General features: G+C 44.9%; 1 protein-coding gene across 4 annotated transcripts in view; it reads right to left on the minus strand.

The window, feature by feature from the left end:
• Nucleotides 1-220: 220 nt before the first annotated feature.
• tsnare1 (T-SNARE Domain Containing 1) overlaps nucleotides 221-19026 on the minus strand; it is a 269581-nt gene continuing 250775 nt past the window's right edge. For all 4 annotated transcript variants that reach the window (XM_026184110.2, XM_026184107.2, XM_080307744.1 and 1 more), the window contains one exon: nucleotides 221-831. In XM_026184110.2, the coding sequence (XP_026039895.1) occupies nucleotides 784-831 (48 nt within the window). In that variant the 3' untranslated portion in view covers nucleotides 221-783. The remainder of the gene's footprint in view (nucleotides 832-19026) is intronic.

Genomic DNA, 19026 nt, shown 5'->3' on the forward strand with positions numbered 1-19026 from the left:
GGTGGGTTGCAAAGCAGCTAAAGAAGTTTAAAATGCGAACTCTGTATTTTCTGTAGGTGTGGGGGCAAAATTTATTTCTAGGTGGGCAGCGTCCATCCCTGCCAACTTTAGACCATCTTAAAGTCATGATAAAAATGACATGGGAATTAAAACAAACATTTCACTGACTAAAACATAAATATAACAATGCATAAATAAGCAAGATTCATCTCATAACATGTCGCTTGCTGCTGAACTTAGACTTTTATTTTGGAAGGTATATATATTCAAACAGTATTTACCAATATCAACAAACACTGTAATATAATAGTGATTATTAATGATAATAATTACACTGCAAGCTAATAAATACGAAGTTCATTTCAGTAAAAATGCGAGGAAGGAAGCGTACAATATACAGCAGCTGAAGACAGTGTCACTCTGAAGCTTCTCCTTCATCTGATTTAGTGTTTGTGGCTGAAGGTTTGCAAAACAGAGCATTACCCGTTACATTTAATACAGGAAACGCCCAGCTTGTGCCTCTGATGCGATCACTAAATTTGCATTTGGGACTTAACTTTCAGATTACAGCAAACAGCTGCTGCATTTAAAAAAAAAGAAGAAAAAAAAGGAAACACTAGTGAGAACAGTGATGATTTCATAAGAGGCGCAGACTGGAGGTATGCTGAGAAAGGCCTCCATCCTCAGACTGACACACATGTAAACAGAGCCAGAGATGATGGAGTAGAGATATTGTTGCAGGGCTGCTCCCTCCTACTGGGAATCAGCTGCTCAGGTCAAGGATCAGACTGGGCAGGAGCAGTGCAGTGACACTGTGATGACAACAGCTACCTGCAGAACACAAACAGAGCAGATAACGGTCATCAATCACCCAGCAGTCACCACCAGCTCAAGTAATCCTTCTTGTTCAGCAACAGTGCTGTCAGCCTTTTTCAAAACTCAGGATACAAACTCTTACAGTACCCCTGCCTCAGGTTTTCATTCCATTTCATTTGTGAATTATTAATTGGCAAGAAACCAATGAGTCCTTTTTATTTTGAAAGTGTCACAGGTTGTGGAAAGTAATTTATGATTGTGGTCAATGGCTGAGTTTTAATTAAGTCCCGGCCAGAGTTCATAGTGCTGGAGATGGAAGTGGTTCGTTAATCACCAACTAGCAGACTAGCCGTGTACACCAAAGGCCAGAGTACGTCACTTTTATCTGAATTAAAGTTAATAGTTGTCCAGAAGGACACATGTAAGTGAATTAATGCTTGAAGGCACAGGGGAATCTGAAGATCGTTTTGGCATTTGGTCATTGCACCCTCGTTGAATCCGATCACAATAAGCATTCAGAAACAATCTGTGAATTCATGTTATTAATAAACATCTGAGCTCTCATTGACTCATGTGTGCTTGGAAATTACAGGCTCTCTTTGAAACTTTAAGCAGGAAGACTTGTGTTACTTGTTGATGGCAATGCTGGCCAGATTTCAACCAGGAAGGCTGCGGCCCCAGCACCACCACCATACAAAAACACATACACAAACACACAACGCACATACACACAGGCATTCTTTATCCATAATTTATGGCACAGACCAACAGTCTCCTTTAGAGTCCTTCAGAAGCTATAAAGTGTCTGTCAGTCTATCGTCATCCTCGTTGCAGAAAGTCTGAGTGATTGAAACCCACCCACTGATATCTACTGGGCACGTCCCCGTTTGGACAGACAGAGATCAATAGCTAAAAACATTATTTTGTGTGGCTCTTCATTATTTCTGTAAGCAATTCATCTGGACATACTGGTGGAATACATTTAAGCTAACTTATAAGCGATGCACTCTGTTGGCGCTGTATGTGAACAACGAGGTAGGCAAGTAGTAGGTAGGTAATAGTCATGAGCAAAGATATTACGTCTGAGAGCTTTTCATATCAACACAAAAGAAATAACATTTTTGTCAACTTTATTTTAGCCAGATTTACATTTAAGCACAAATCTATTTACACAAACAGAGTCAAAACTTTACATTTATTTCACAGAAAGCTACATTTACCCTACATTTACATGAGGACAAAAACTGCGATGAAATCTGCTGAAACTTTTGTCAGTGAATAAAAACAAAAAGAAAATATCCTGGAGTGACAAGAGCCAATAAGAACTAATTACATTGTGTAGAAAGGCCAGGCGAGTTTTGAAGCAGTCCAATCAGAAGTAATCTGCATGCAGTAATGTTAGAGGTGCACAACTGAGGTGCTTTTTGGAAATGGTACCACTATCTCCCATCCTCCCGGTTTCTCATGAAAATGAGACAAAATGTCAGCACATAGGAAGACAAGAGTGAACATATGGACACATTTTCCATTTGATGTCAAAGAAAATGAGACACTTAGTAAACCATGTAGAGCAACTCTCACTGGTAAAAACGCAACAAATTTTTTACACTCTATATTTTCGTCAGCTGGATAAACTGCTGCTTAAAATCTTATGATGACTGTGGTGTAATTGCATTGTACAGTAGATGTTAATGCAGCCGGTCAGTGTAGTTAGGCTGATGGCAGCTAGAGGGCGAGACCGGTGTGTTTCTGTAGAGAATGTTATGTTATGTGGGGGCAGAGCAAGAACAAGAGAATAAAGTGTGGTTATGAATCGTACAGTGGACCCGCGTATAATTGAATAACACGACATGGTGTCAGAAGTCCTGTACTGATCCATATAACCTCGACTGAACGAACCTGTGTCTGGCGGAGCTCGCGGGATAACGAGGGGAGAATATGGCGGATGAGACTGCACAGAGAGCACCGGCGGGGCCGAGCGCGACATTCAGCATCCAGCCACCGGAATCCTTCGACTTTTCAAAACCGCAGGAGTGGTCCAAATGGATACGGAGGTTCGAGAGATTCCGTCTCGCCAGTAATTTGAACGTCAGCTCGGAGGAAAACCAAGTCAACACGTTGATTTACTGCATGGGAGATGAGGCGGACGATGTGCTTCGCGGTCTGAGTTTAACAGCGGAGCAAAGGACAACGTACGAGGGGGTACGTGATGGTTTCCAGGCTTTTTTCATTGTGAAGAAAAATGTGATCTATGAGCGCGCCAAATTCAATATGCGCCGACAGGGAGACAATGAGACAGTGGATGCTTTTGTGACAGCACTGTATGCGCTAGCAGAACATTGCAACTATGGAGTGCTACATGATGAGCTGATACGGGATAGGCTCGTTGTCGGTCTCACGGACAAACGGCTGTCAGAACGCATGCAGCTTGACCCAGATTTGACTTTGCAGAGGGCTATCAACATGGCGAGGCAAAGTGAAGAGGTAAAGCGACAACAATCCTCCTTGCGAGGTGACTCTAGAGGTGAGGCTAGCGATGCTAAGTCAGTAGATAGAGTGCATAAAATCAGTCGTAAGCCTGTTAGAACCAAACTGCTCCAGACTGATAGTCGTCAAGCTAAAACACGTGGATTCCGAGAAGATGGCAGAAAAGGGCCAACCTGTCAGAAATGTGGTGGCGCTCCATCCCATTCAAAGCAGGATTGTCCAGCGAATGAAGTGAAATGCCATGCATGTGGAAAGAAAGGACATTACAGGCGTGTATGCAGGGCACCAAAAACAGTGCATGAGGTTGAAGAGGATGAACATGGTTTGTTCCTGGGCAGTGTTAAGTGTGAGGGTGAGCCGTGGACTGTCGACTTAAGCATAAACAACAAAAACGTGTCATTTAAAATTGATACAGGAGCCGATGTGACAGTCCTACCCCTTAAGGTGTTTAGGGAGCTCTACAGACACAACCACCCCCCCAGTCTCCACAAATCAACCAAGGCTCTGCTGGGTCCCGGGAGGAGTCGTTTGGATGTCGTTGGTGTCAGTGAGCTTGCACTGAGGAAGGGAGACAAAGAAATACTTGAGGATGTCTTTGTCATCAGACACCTGCACACTGCTTTGCTGGGGAGACCTGCTATTAGCAAGCTGGAGCTTGTGGCTCGTCTGGAGAGCATAACTATAGAGACGCTTAAAAAGTGCTACCCAAAGCTGTGCAGTGGTCTCGGTGAAGTACGTCAGCCGTACGACATCAAACTGAAACCTGGAGCTCAACCTTTTTCCTTGAAGACGCCACGGAGAATCCCGTTGCCTCTGATGGACAAAGTTAAGCAGGAGCTGGCCCGTATGGAAGAACTAGGGGTGATCAGCAGGATTGAGGAGCCAACTGATTGGTGCTCAGGCATGGTGGTGGTACCGAAGAAGACAGAAGATGTACGCATATGTGTCGACCTTACACACCTCAATGAGTCTGTGTGTCGAGAGAAGTACATACTGCCATCGGTGGAGGAAACATTGGGCAGATTGGCTGGTGCCAGCATATTCAGCAAGCTGGACGCTAACATGGGGTTTTGGCAGATACCTCTGACGGAAAACTCAGCCAAATACACCACTTTCATCACACCGTTTGGGCGTTATTACTTCAAGAGACTGCCCTTCGGGATTGCTTCAGCACCGGAGCATTTCCAGAACAGGATGGTCACAGAGGTCACAGATGGTATGGAAGGGGTGGTTTGCCACATGGACGACGTGCTGGTCTGGGGCAGAACGCAGGAAGAGCATGACTCTCGCCTACACGCTGTGCTGGGCAGGATCCAAAAAGCTGGCATCACCCTGAACATTAACAAGTGCGACATCGCGAAACAGCAGGTGACGTTTTTAGGGCATGTTCTCTCAGCCAGCGGTATCAGCCCTGACCCAAGCAAGACCCAGGCTGTGAGGGAGATGAAGGAGCCACAAAGTGTGAGTGAGTTAAGGAGCTTTCTGGGAATGGTTAACCAGCTTGGAAAGTTTATCCCACAGCTCGCAGAGAAGGACAAACCTCTAAGAGACTTACTGTCTAAGAAAAACTGCTGGAGATGGGACATTGACCAGGCTAGAGCATTTCAGAACCTGAAAGATGCGCTCACATCACCGCCAGTGTTGGCCATGTATGACCCAAGCCGTGACTGCAAGGTGTCAGCGGACGCATCATCGTATGGCTTAGGGGGTGTGTTGCTTCAAAGATGGGATGAGGAGTGGAGACCCGTTGCCTACGCGTCACGCTCCCTCACTGCAACAGAACAGAGATACGCTCAGGTTGAAAAGGAGGCTTTAGGTCTGACCTGGGCTTGTGAGCGGTTCCGCAACTTTCTTATTGGCAAACACTTTCAAATGGAGACAGACCATAAGCCGCTGCTAAGTCTGCTGGGGGCACAAACTCTGGATGCGCTCCCTCCCAGAATTCAACGCTTTAGGATGCGCCTCATGCGATATTCCTACTCGATTTCGCATGTACCAGGCAAACACCTGTGGACAGCTGACACGCTCTCACGATCTCCAGTGAAAGCAAAAGAAACACTTCAAGACAAGGAGTTGTTGGAGAGCACAAATATTTACGTGGACATGTTGATGGACAATCTGCCAGCTAGCAACAATTTCTTGGAGCAGCTGAGAGAAGAGCTGGAGAGGGACAGCGTATGTGCTCGCGTGATGCAGCTGTGTGAGGAAGGATGGCCCACACATTTCAACAGCGAACCAGCGCTAAGACTGTACTGGGCAGAACGGGCGTTCCTCACCGTACATGATGGTCTGCTAATCAAAGGGGACAGGTTGGTTATACCTGCAACTATGAGAATTGATGTGCTCACCAGACTGCACGAAGGTCACCAGGGAGTGGTTAAGTGCAGACAGCGAGCACGACAGTCGGTTTGGTGGCCAGGGCTAAGCCAGCAGATAAATGAGCTTGTCCTTAACTGTCGGACATGTTGCCAAGTGAGAGAAAACCACACAGAACCGCTGATGCCATCACAGTATCCGGGGCGGCCGTGGCAAAAGCTAGGAGCCGATCTGTTTATGCTGAGAGGGAAAACCTACCTTCTTGTCGTGGATTATGCCTCAAGATTTGTTGAGATTGCCCCTCTCACACCTTCAAGGTCAGAGGACGCGATCCATCATCTCAAAGGGATTTTTGCACGACATGGGATCCCCGAGCAGCTGGTAACAGATAATGGGCCACAGTTTTCAGGGGCAGCTTTTGAGACATTTGCAAAAGTGTATGGCTTCTGTCACATTACAAGCAGCCCGAAATATCCCCAAAGCAATGGCGAAGCCGAACGAGCAGTTAAGACTGTCAAGAATCTATTGCGGAAAGCTGTTGATCCACACTTGGCTCTGCTCGCTTACAGAGCCACCCCACTGCAGAATGGCTATAGTCCAGCCCAACTCTTGATGGGGAGACGGCTTCGCACCACAGTGCCAATACTGCCATCTCTGCTAGACCCCGCACTTCCTGATAGTGTGGTTGTCACCCGGAGGGAAAAGGAGAGGAGGACTAAAGAGGCACAGTCATATAACCTCCGTCATCGCGCACGCAGCCTCAACAGGCTCACTCCAGGCCAAGAAGTGTGGATAACAGACCAGAGAGCCAGCGGCACCGTTATTGGCAGCCACTCCACACCACGATCATATCTCGTGGAGGGACCTCGTGGGACAATTAGGCGGAATCGTCGGCATCTTGTTCCCATGAAACACTCTCCAGACCAAACTGAGAGCAATAATGGGGAGCCAGAATCTGCAGAAGCCGGGGAGCAGTGCTCCACGGACATGCCAGAGACAGTTTCTCCAGAGCTTCCATCTACACCCAGAACCAGATCCGGAAGAGTGGTTGTGAGACCAACCAGATTGGACTTATAACGGATAAGATGGAAAGGACTGTTTTATACAAGAATACCCCTCTTTCGTAGTATTGTTTGCACAATATGGGTAAAAGTGTAAAAGCTAAAAGGTTGTCATTTTCAAATATGCATGTTCAGAAGTTGGGAAATGCAGGGGGTGTGACAAGTTAGCATGTAAGAATTTGTGTTACTTAACGGGTTAATTAGAGTTAAGATTTTCATTATATAGTATTCCTTACAGGTAAGCGCAGGACCAGACCTTCCAGCCACAGAGGCAGAATAACCCTCTAAGGTCTGGTGAGTCAATGGTAGTCTACCCATTGATTCTAGAAAGGGGAGATGTGGTGTAATTGCATTGTACAGTAGATGTTAATGCAGCCGGTCAGTGTAGTTAGGCTGATGGCAGCTAGAGGGCGAGACCGGTGTGTTTCTGTAGAGAATGTTATGTTATGTGGGGGCAGAGCAAGAACAAGAGAATAAAGTGTGGTTATGAATCGTACAGTGGACCCGCGTATAATTGAATAACACGACAATGACTAAAGCTAAAAGAATTTAGAAGTCTAAATTTTAAGTAAAACGACTAAATAAAAATTTGCTGCAAAATTAACAGCAGTCACTCTTTAACTGTATTTTTAGGTTTGATGGTTAGAGAGCCCAGTTTTGACAACATCCCATATTTTCTCTTTATGATCTTATTAATGATTCTGTGTTTACTCCTTTGTTGTTGTTGCTTTTGTATTGCTGTTTCTGTTAGTTGTTAGACTTATATTTTGGTATTCTTGTTTTGGTTATTCTGAATCTCTCCAAGCTCCCTCTTGCTGCCGAGTTTCCTTTGTCACATGATTCCCCACATCGCTACTTCCTGTTTTATTTTGGTACTTCTATGTCTTGTCTTGTTATCCTAACTTTTTCTTTAGGTGTGTTTAGTTCCCCAGCCTTCAATGTGTCTGCGTGTAAGGCAAGGCAAGGCAAGGCAAGGCAAGGCAAGGCAAGTTTATTTGTATAGCACAATTCAACAACAAGGTGATTCAAAGTGCTTTACAGAGACATTAGAAACTAAAACAAATAAAAAGCATGATTTAAAATTGATTAAAACAAACAAACAAACAAACAAACTAATTAACAAACAAACAAACAAAACAGTATATAAAATCAAAACAGATCAAATCAGAACAGTAGATAAAATCAGAACAGTAGATAAAATCAGAACAGTAGATAAAATCAGAACAGTAGATAAAATCAGTAGTTAAAATGTAAGTTTTGAAATTTAAGCTTAAAAGTGTGGATTTGGTGCTTTATTCAAATGCAGCTGAGAACAGGTGAGTCTTCAACCTGGATTTAAATAAACTGAGTGTTTCAGCTGATCTGAGGCTTTCTGGGAGTTTGTTCCAGATATAAGGAGCATAAAAGCTGAATGCAGCTTCTCCGTGTCTGGTTCTGACTCTGGGAACTGATAAAAGACCGGATCCAGATGACCTGAGGGATCTGGAAGGTTCATACTGGGTCAGGAGGTCACTGATGTATTTTGGTCCTAAACCATTCAGAGCTTTATAGACCAGCATCAGAACTTTAAAGTCTATCCTCTGACGGACAGGCAGCCAGTGTAAAGACCTCAGAGCTGGACTGATGTGGTCCACTTTTTTGGTCTTAGTGAGGACTCGAGCAGCAGAGTTCTGAATGAGCTGTAGTTGTCTGACTGATTTTTTAGGTAGACCTGTAAAGATGCTGTTACAGTAATCAAGCCTGCTAAAGATGAATGCATGGACTAGTTTGTCCAGGTCCTGTTGAGACATCAGATCTTTTTTCCTTGAAATATTCTTGAGGTGATAGTAAGCTGATTTTGTTATTGTCTTAATGTGTTTTTCTAAGTTTAGGTCTGCATCCATCACTACACCCAAATTTCTCGCCTGGTTTGTGGTTTTTAGATGTATAGATTGAAGTCCCCTGGTGACCTGTAATCGTTTTTCTTTGGCACCAAAGACTATTACCTCAGTTTTGTTTTTGTTTAGCTGGAGAAAATTGTGGCACAACCAGTCATTAATTTCCTAAATGCATTTACCAAGAGCCTGTACAGGGCCTCGGTCTCCTGGTGACATTGTGATATATATTTGTGTGTCATCTGCATAGCTGTGGTAGTTTATTTTGTTGTTCTTTATAATCTGTGCCAGTGGGAGCATGTAAATGTTAAACAGAGTGGACATACTGGAGTTGCAAAGTTTTCAGCCCAGAGACTTGTATAACAAAGCAGGATTTTGGCTTCGCCAACTAAGGTAAACCTAGGCTTCCTGGACTACAAGGGTTATTCGCACCACACGCCTGATTATCCTTTGTCAACATACCTATAGCTTTAGCCCAGCGCCTCAGAGTTCAGCCCATGACAGTCACAACACATAAACAACTGCTCCTCATATGAAAGTAAAACCTTTATCACAGATATTTATAAATTATAGGGTTCATATGGATTTCATGCTGCATATGCACACATTTTATTTCTTCTTATTCAGCCACTAGCTTCTTTAAATGTATGTGTTATTTGTTCACTGGCAAAAAGAATAACAACTCTGGATACTGTTCCAATATAAAAGGCAAAGATACTCCTCTTATGGGATAGAGCCTCTGAAAGAACACATCTTTTAGGCTTATTTAGATCTTTTCAGCTTGTTACATGAAACGGAGGCTCTATCTTGGTTCATAAAAGGCTATTGTTTACTCTGAACACTACACTAATAGATTCAAAATGTCGATATGCTGTAATTCCGGCCGACACTTTAGATAATCTTTTTACAATCGTCAATCTATACGTTTCTAGTAATGATTATCCTTTTTTTTCTCCTTTAATATTGTCTTACACCCTTTAATAGAACGCCCCAATAAATCAGTAAATGTAAGGCATTTGCCAATATCCCAAAATAATAAAGCAGTATATGCATGATTTCACTGTTGGAATTGAATGATACTTTTATTCTCCAGTGCAATAATTACTTTCTCCAACAGATCTCACAAGTAACATTATTATTCAAAAACCCTTGTCCTATTATTGTTAGTGATCCAACACCTATACTCCCAATTATTAAAACACATGGTGATTTAATACCTCCGTCTTAATGGACTCTGAATTTGACAGATTTATGATGAAAAAGTGGGCAAACTTTATGGGAACAAATGGTTTTACTAATACATCTCCCTTTTAGTGGTAGTTAGTGGAAAAATCACACATACAAGAAGAAATGGGAAAAAATTGGAATTCAGTACTGAGAGAAAAAAAACACAAAAAATCCAAACAAATATGGAGAAGAATAACAAAATACAAAACTACAACATAATAAATCAAAAAAATTCCAAAATAGATATAGAAAAACAATGGCAGCAGTCAGATGTACCAAAAGCCTCCTAGTAGATATGCCTATGGTATCAAGTTGAAAATCCTATTTCGTCTTATTCTCAAATTATCACATTCACAAGATTTTCAGAAACATGTAACCTCTGACTTTGACCTTGAGGTTGAACTCAGTCAAAGGAGCTTGCAAAGAAAAGTATCTGGACTTCTTTAAGTTACTTGAAGACGTTTCACCTCTCATCCGAGAAGCTTCTTCACTTCTAAGGTCAAATGGTGGAGAGTCCCAGATATAAACCTAGTGGGAGTTTCCCCCCACAGAGGGACAAAAGGACCCCCTGATGATCCTCTAATCGCCTGAGCCAAGGTGTGAAATTGGGTGTGGGTCCCAATCAGCCAGAGTTTCGGGTGTGTTCATTGTGAAACCTGGCCCCACCTTATCATGCGAATTCCTGAGGTCAGATGGCCCAGGATGTGAGTGGGCGTTAAGGCGTCTGGGAAGGATCTCAAAACTAGATTATAGATGGCAGAGAGTTGGTGTCGTAAACCCCCGCCTCTGTTCAAAGATGGTCGCTCACAGTGGACATAGATGGCTTCTTTCACTCCTCTTTCAAACCATCTGTCCTCTCTGTCCAAAATGTGAACATTGGCATCCTCGAAAGAGTGTCCTTTATCCTTAAGATGCAGATGGACAGCTGAGTCTTGTCCTGTGGAGGTGGCTCAGTCACATTCAAACTTGTCTGACATTTTTTAGTAGATACACCTACGGTATCAATTCCAAACTCCTACGTTGCTTTGTTCTCTAGTTGTCACATACACAAACTTGGGTGTCCACGCTGCTCACCCCACCCACCTGGCAGGGTGACAACAAATACCCTTTTACAAGGGTATTTCACAGCTGATGGGTAAAAATCACTCATAACAACCGACTGGGCAATTCACATAATCACCACAAGAAAGACCCGTTTTAGCTATTACCATATTCTGCTGAAACGCACTACAGAAAAATTCAACAATTTCCCTGTAAATAAATGAAATAAGTTGAAGTTAAAGATACAGATCTCTTAAACACACCTAAACTAATGAGTTATACCGCATTAAACCAGATGCCTAATGGCAAGGCACCATTTCTTCAGAACGCAGCTGCAACAAAATTATCACTAACCAGTTAAAGATCCTGTTTTGCCATCTAGTTACGCGCCTCTGTCATCAATTAACAACAACATTAAAGTTGCGGCATTTGCATCTAGGTTAGAAGAAGTATTTCTCTCAACAATTCATAATGAGCAAACTGGATTTCTCTGCCTAAATACTAGGCTACTCAATCTCATTATCCTGTCACAGTGCTGCAAAACAAAAGGAGTAGTAATGTCAACTAGATGCAGAAAAAGTTTTTGACAAAGGTAACTGGTTCTTCCTTTTCATGATTTTTCTCAGATTTGGTTGTGGAAGGTTATATATTCATTGGACAAGGCCACAGTCACTACTAATGGGTTGATATTGCAATATTTTACCCTTCAGAGTGAGACCATACAAGAATGTCCACTTTCACACTTATAATTTGCAATTTTCATCAAACCACGAGCCACCGGAGTATGCCAAAATTTCAAAATCTAAAGGTGTCAATCCTCTGTATTAGAACACAAAAGTAATTTCTACACTGATGATATCCATCCATCCATTCATCCATTAATCCATTCGCTTCCACTTATCCTTTTCAGGGTCGCGGGGGGCGCTGGAGCCTATCCCAGCGACATAGGGCGAAAGGCGAGGTACATACAAATACATGTAAATATATGTATATACAAATACATATACATATATATATATATATATATATATATATATATATATGTATGTACATATGTAAATATATATACAGACAGACACTTACCTTTATGTATATCAGACATACACATATTATACACATGTATATCTCTCATAGAGTTTGGACAGGTTTTAATCAGATTGGCACAGTTGTTGTTGGGTTATTTCTGTGTTGCACTGTGGCATGTGACAATAATTAAAAGCTACACTTTAGTTATTAGCAGTGGCTTGACAATAAAAGTAGCCATTCATTCATTCATGTCCCTATATCTATTTTTTAACCATTTAAATTTCCCCTTCCTTTTCTCTTCATCACCGTTGCACAGGAGGCCTGCTTACTATTTGTTGCTGGTACTACTGTTCACGGTGCAGCAGCCCCAACAGCTAACATGTCAGTTGAATGGACACATTTTGCTGCATCCATTTGTAGTTTATTTTCATTCTTTTCTCTCATCTTTTCAGCTCGTCTTTAACTTCTTCCACACTAAGCTTTCTCTACAAGTCATGTTACCTAAGCATAATATAGCATGTTATATATATATATATATATATATATATATATATATATTGCATAGAGTTAGGTTTGCATCAAGATTATTTTCTACAATCTTTACTTTGTTTGCATATTCAATAGGCTAACAGGACAAGTGTAAGAATATTTAGAATGCAAAACAGCTGATTTCAGGGCTATATTCTTCCAGTGTCTGAAACTATGATTGTTTAGCATTTGGTTAAACTGCTAGCTAACCTTGCTTCTGTATGTAAACTCGAGGTTAAGCATTATCTGAGTTTTTGGAAGCTAAAGCTTGTTGTTTCATATTCCGATTTCTTTTTAATATACTCCAGCCACATTATACAGACTTATTCTGGAAGCCTTGTTTCTGACAACTCCAACAGGAAGCTTCATGCTACAGGCCACGGAGTATAATTTTTTTTTCTATTGATAAAAGACACACCAAACAGCTATAAAAATGTACCATAACCTTAAACTGCAGCCTGTTACTTCCAATCAGACACTCCCACATAATCACTGAATGACCCGCCTGCAGCAGCGACTCATCTTTTATTACTTTCAATCACTGCAGCTGAGGGCTGCAAGTGAGAGTTTCCCCCCTGTATCACACACACACACACACACACACAGTTCATTTAGAGAGAATTAAATAGACAGCGAGAGAAAGAGAGGCGTGCCAGACACACACAGTTACTTTCATATCTTTTTGTATATTATATTTTTATGTAGCCGTTATTTTCATTTTTATTGAATTTTGTTTAGATACTCTGGCAAGACTTGCAAAGAAGATTAAATTAAATAGAACCAAGCAAGAAGGAAAATGAATTTGTGTTTCCTAAAGATTTTTGATGGACTCGAGGGCTTCCAAACCCTGACTGATAAATAAAAGATCAAACTTTATTAGGTGAGCAGAACCAGAGTTCCCATTTAACATATTTAGGCCACCCTAAAAGCAAACAAAAATTAAAATATCAAGCAAAACAGGCATTGGTAAAGATCCTGGAGACATATGCTAATAATGCTTCAAAGGACAGCCAGATCAGATCAAAAATCCTTTCAAATGTCATATATCTGCTTTGTATTCATTTCATCAACAGGGATCACCAATAGGAGCATTTGAAGAATTTTTAAAAATCAAAAGCTATCATCGAAGTGAAAGAGGATCACGAAAATTGACACAGTAAAGGTGAGCATGAGGAGGGGCACAATGAACAGGAAGGAGAGAATAGAGAGTGCTGTAGGGAGAGGAAGAGTGATGAGAGGACTATGAAGTTTGACAGGAGAATGAACATCACTACACTGCAGAGCCCGTCCACGAAAAGACCTGAGGCGTCCGTCAGATTGGTGATTTTGTGCCCATCTGCACAATGTTCCCATCCTGACCAGCTGGAAGGACGCCAGTTTAGGAGGAGAGGGATAGGGCAGATTTCTGTCAAGGTATGTGTGTGTGTGTGTCTGTGAGCGCACATGGTTGAGGACTGTAGATACATATATATATATATATATATATAGATAGATAGATAGATAGATAGATAGATAGATAGATAGATAGATAGATAGATAGATAGATAGATAGATAGATAGATAGATAGATAGATAGATAGATAGATAGATAGATAGATAGATAGATAGATGTAAGGACAGTTCTTTGTAGAGATCAGAGGCCATGGGGTGACTGCGTCTGTTTGGCTCAAACAGTCAGAGAGTGTTGCCAGTCACGGCCACATCAAAGCTCTGACCTCCTGCCACGACAGAGAGCACCCTTCTCTGCTTCCGGAAGATGCACACACAAACACACAAACACACTTAGGACTATATTCAGTCTTCAACCTGAATTACTGCCATCAGCATTCACCAGTTTCTTTTTCTTTTCTTAACCTTCAGCTTTGGATAGTAAGTCTTGGTCATTACAGTAAAATAAAATTATTGTTTATAACAAAAATAAAATCACCAACTGCAATAAAGTCAGGTAATTAGATAAAATATAACAAAATATTACATGAGCCAGGTGATATAATGCTTTATATAATATTTGTGTCATGATCCTGGGTCCTTTTGACCCAGCGTTTTGTGTTTTCTCTTCGTGATTGTGGTTCTGTTCTTTCTCTGGTTAGTGTTTACTCTGTTCTGCCCGTGTGTTCCTGTATCTAGTCCGCGTTTCTTAGTTGTGTCCTTTCATGTGCAGGTCTGCGTCTTATGTGAGTATTTTCAGTTTGCCTCCCTAATCTCGTCATGTTAATCACTCCCGGCTGTGTTTCCCACCTGTGTGTAATCTCCCTGTGTTTTCTGAGTGTATTTAAGTTGTGTTTTCTGTCTTAGTAGTCGCTGGTTCGCCTGTGTTGTTTCCCCTCGGTCTCCCTGCGTCTCTCCGTATGTATTTCCCCGGACCTCTCTGCATCCTCGTTTCTGGTTTGTGTTATTAGCTTACCCAGTATAGGTTTCCGGTTTCTTGTTTTTCCACCAGTGCTGTTTTGTACCCACAGTGGTAAATAAATATTCACCTGCACCAGAGCTGCCGCCTTTTGGGTCCTTTTCTACAACTCCACACGGCTTGCCCCCGGCAGACCGTGACAGTACGAACCAGCCACCATGGACCCAGCGGCAGTAAATCCGTCCGAGCTCCAGGACGACATTGCGTACAATGTGGAGATTCTCCTCGGGCTATGGCTAGAGAACCCTCCAGAGGAGCTTCGTCGTGCCGTGGAAAGTCGGCTACAACGGCTCTTTTCTGGCCTGCCATGGCTTCTGCAGTCGCTTCCTCCGACCATGCAGGCTTTTCTCCGGCTCACACCGCACCTTCTCTCAGCCACTCCCGCCTCGCTGCCCGACTCGCCGGATGTGATCTTGCCCGGCCCGTCGGAGCCGTCTGCGGGGAGGAAACGCCGATTGCGCTGCAAGCGCGCCACCCCACAGCCGGACGTTCGGGCTTCTAAATCGCCGGCTGTGGTGAGTGAGGACTGTTTTTCATTTTCGGACTGTATGACTGTTCATTCAGGGGCGATGTTCTGTGCAGCATATGATATTGTGAACAGCATATCACCTGCTCAGTTAGCTCCCCCGCAGCCATTCTCAGCTCAGTTAGCTCCCCCGCAGCTACTCCCAGCTCAGTTAGCTCCCCCGCAGCTACTCCCAGCTCAGTTAGCTCCCCCGCAGCCACCCTCAGTTCAGTTTCCAAAGCCCCCAGTGCCACTTTCAGTTCAGGCCCCCGTAGCTCCAGAGCTCCCCCGCAGCTACTCCCAGCTCAGTTAGCTCCCCCGCAGCCACCCTCAGTTCAGTTTCCAAAGCCCCCAGTGCCACCTTCAGCTCAGGCCCCCGTAGCTCCAGAGCAACCCGTAGCTCAGATCCCCGTAGCTCCAGCGCCGCCAGTAGCGCAGGCCCCTGTAGCGCAGGCCCCCGTAGCTCCAGCGCCGCCTGTAGCGCAGGCCCCAGTAGCTCCAGCGCCGCCTGTAGCGCAGGCCCCAGTAGCTCCAGTGCCCCCGCTACCCGTAGCTCTGGCTCCAGTATCACCGGTTTCACTCATTCACTCCATGCAGGGAGAAAGTCTAATTTCACCTCAAGGTGCTTTTCATGGTTCAGCCGCCATTGGCACAGTTTGCCGCTCCAGGGCTTCCCCAGAGGCTAGGTCTCAGTCCCCGGCTGATTCTGGACCCCTGAAGTCTAAGCAGCTACCTGAGAACTGCGCCATGTCAGCATTGCCTGTGCAGAGCCCGTGCTCAGTGCATTGCCAGTTGCCTTCGTGTTTGCCAGAGGACTCCATGACTGCTGGCTTAGTGATGACTTCTGCTGGAGGGTTCGAGGTACCGCTCCGGCCTTCGTCTCTAGTCTACGCTGGAGGGTCCGAGGGACCACTCCGGCCTTCGTCTCCTGTCTCCGCTGGAGGGTCCGAGGGACCGCTCCGGCCTTCGTCTCTTGTCTCCACTGGAGGGTCCGAGGGACCACTCCGGCCCTTGCTTCCTGCCTCGTCAGCTGGAGGGCCCGAGGAGCCCGTCCAGCCGCCGGCTGCAGCTTCATCATCATCCTCGCCTGGCCCAGCCGCCGAGTCTTCCGCCTCGCCTGGCCCAGCCTCCGAGTCTTCCGCCTCGCCTGGCCCAGCCTCCGTGCCTTCAGCCTCGTCTGGTCCAGCCTCCGTGTCTTCAGCCTCGTCTGGTCCAGCCTCCGTGTCTTCAGCCTCGTCTGGTCCAGCCTCCGTGTCTTCAGCTTCGTCTGGTCCAGCCTCAGAGCCTGCATCCTCGTCTGGTCCAGCCTCCGCCTGTGCTTCGCCTGGTCCGGCTTCATCAGAGTCTTCGTCCTCGTCTGGTCCAGCCTCCGCCTGTGCTTTGCCTGGTCCGGCTTCATCAGAGTCTTCGTCCTCGTCTGGTCCAGCCTCCGCCTGTGCTTTGCCTGGTCCGGCTTCATCCGAGTCTTCGTCCTCGTCTGGTCCAGCCACGGCCTGTGCTTCGCCTGGTCCGGCTCCGGCCTGCGCTTCGCCTGGTCCAGCCTCTGCAGCCTCGCCTGGTCCGGCCTCGGCCTCTGCAGCCCCGCCTGGTCCGGCCCCGTCATCGCCTGCCTCGTCTGGTCCTGTGCCCACTGGGCCTCGGCCAGTACGCTTGACACTGGAGCGCCGCCTCTGCCTTCCGCGCGGCCGGCCCCCTGAACTGCTCTGTCGTCTCCTTCGCCTGAGTGGCCGCCGCTGCCTTCCGCACGGCCGGCCCCCGGACCGCCATCGCCTGAGTGGCCGCCGTTGCCTTCCGCACGGCCGGCCCCCGGACCAGCGCTGTCGTCGCCGCCGTTGCCGTCCGCACGGCCGGCCTCCCGAACTGTATCCACGTCACCGCCGTTGCCGTCCGCACGGTCGGCCTCCCGAACTGTATCCACGTCGACGCCGCTGCATTCCGCACAGTCGGCCCCCTGAACTCTTTTGTTTTGGACTCCTGTGCTGTCGGCCCCCTTGGCCGGCCCCCTGGACCTTTCTGTTTTGGACTCCATTTTCCTTGGGCTATGGTGTGTTTTGTTTTATTGGTCTTTTTTTGGTTTTGGTCTCTGTTTTCCTGTGCTTTGGTGTGCTTCTTTTCTTTTGGTCTTTGGCCTCGTGTTTTGTTTTTCTTTTTTTTTGTCTTTTGGCCTTCTGGTGCTCCTGTTCTTGTTTTGCCTCGAGCCCTCCTTCCTGAGTCCCCCGCCGCCCGCCCTGGTCGGGTTGTTTTCTGCTTTGGGCGGTTTTTGTTTTTTTTTGTTTTGGTGTTCTTGTGTTGGGCTGTCTGGGGCCAGCCCTTGACGGGGGGGTACTGTCATGATCCTGGGTCCTTTTGACCCAGCGTTTTGTGTTTTCTCTTCGTGATTGTGGTTCTGTTCTTTCTCTGGTTAGTGTTTACTCTGTTCTGCCCGTGTGTTCCTGTATCTAGTCCGCGTTTCTTAGTTGTGTCCTTTCATGTGCAAGTTCCTGTTTTATTGTGTAGGTCTGCGTCTTATGTGAGTATTTTCAGTTTGCCTCCCTAGTCTCGTCATGTTAATCACTCCCGGCTGTGTTTCCCACCTGTGTGTAATCTCCCTGTGTTTTCTGAGTGTATTTAAGTTGTGTTTTCTGTCTTAGTAGTCGCTGGTTCGCCTGTGTTGTTTCCCCTCGGTCTCCCTGCGTCTCTCCGTATGTATTTCCCCGGACCTCTCTGCATCCTCGTTTCTGGTTTGTGTTATTAGCTTACCCAGTTTAGGTTTCCGGTTTCTTGTTTTTCCACCAGTGCTGTTTTGTACCCACAGTGGTAAATAAATATTCACCTGCACCAGAGCTGCCGCCTTTTGGGCCCTTTTCTACAACTCCACACGGCTTGCCCCCGGCAGACCGTGACAATTTGATTTGGAAACGAGACTCTTCATTGACCCAAACAATCTGGCGCTATTTTCATAGCTTGTACTTTCTTTAACCTCTTGGCATATTCACCAAAGTTCAGCAGACTCTGCCACTTACGTTGGTATAGATTAACAACACTTCACACATTGAAATTCATAATATCAATGAACTATAATGGAGTTTTGGGTTGCTCTTGATGTAAAAGTAAAACCATATGTAGCACTGTCTTCTGCTTGCTGCTGGGATTTCTTATATTTTTTTTAGACACCACTGTGAAATTGTGCAGAAGGTACAGTGGGGCTGAAATTTGTTGTTCTTTAACTTCAGCCAAGCAGATTATTGAAGTTTAACTAGTTGCACTAAAGTTTAATTGGTTGTTCTAAAAAAGACAGTTAAAAAAGTGGTCACTGTTGGAAGTGGAGTGGAAACTCCTGATTGGCTACATTTTAAAACTGACCTCACAAATGGCTATAAAAACATAATAAACACATTTTAATATTGTAAAAATAGGAAAGTCAGAGTTTATCATTTCATCACTAGATCTACAGCCTTCCCACTCTGCTCCGCCTCAGATTAAAGCTTCACCTCAGCTTTACTGCTCAGGCTTAAAACTGTCTAGTTTGGCTATTCTGCTCTGAATTTCACTCTGATTTGTTCTCCACACTCCGGACTCTCTGGCCTGCCCTGCCTCAGAATCCCATCCATGGCCCTGTAGTAATTACTCATCTTTTATCTAAGTAAGATACACTACCTGTCAAAAGTTTGGACATACCCTGCAAACCCTCGGTCTCCTGTCAATGAGCTTCATGATGCAGTCACCTGAAATGGTTTTCACTTCACAGGTGTGCCTGTC

The sequence above is a fragment of the Astatotilapia calliptera genome, chromosome 11 (assembly GCF_964374335.1).
Source record: "Astatotilapia calliptera chromosome 11, fAstCal68.1, whole genome shotgun sequence".
Taxonomy (NCBI): Eukaryota; Metazoa; Chordata; class Actinopteri; order Cichliformes; family Cichlidae; genus Astatotilapia; species Astatotilapia calliptera.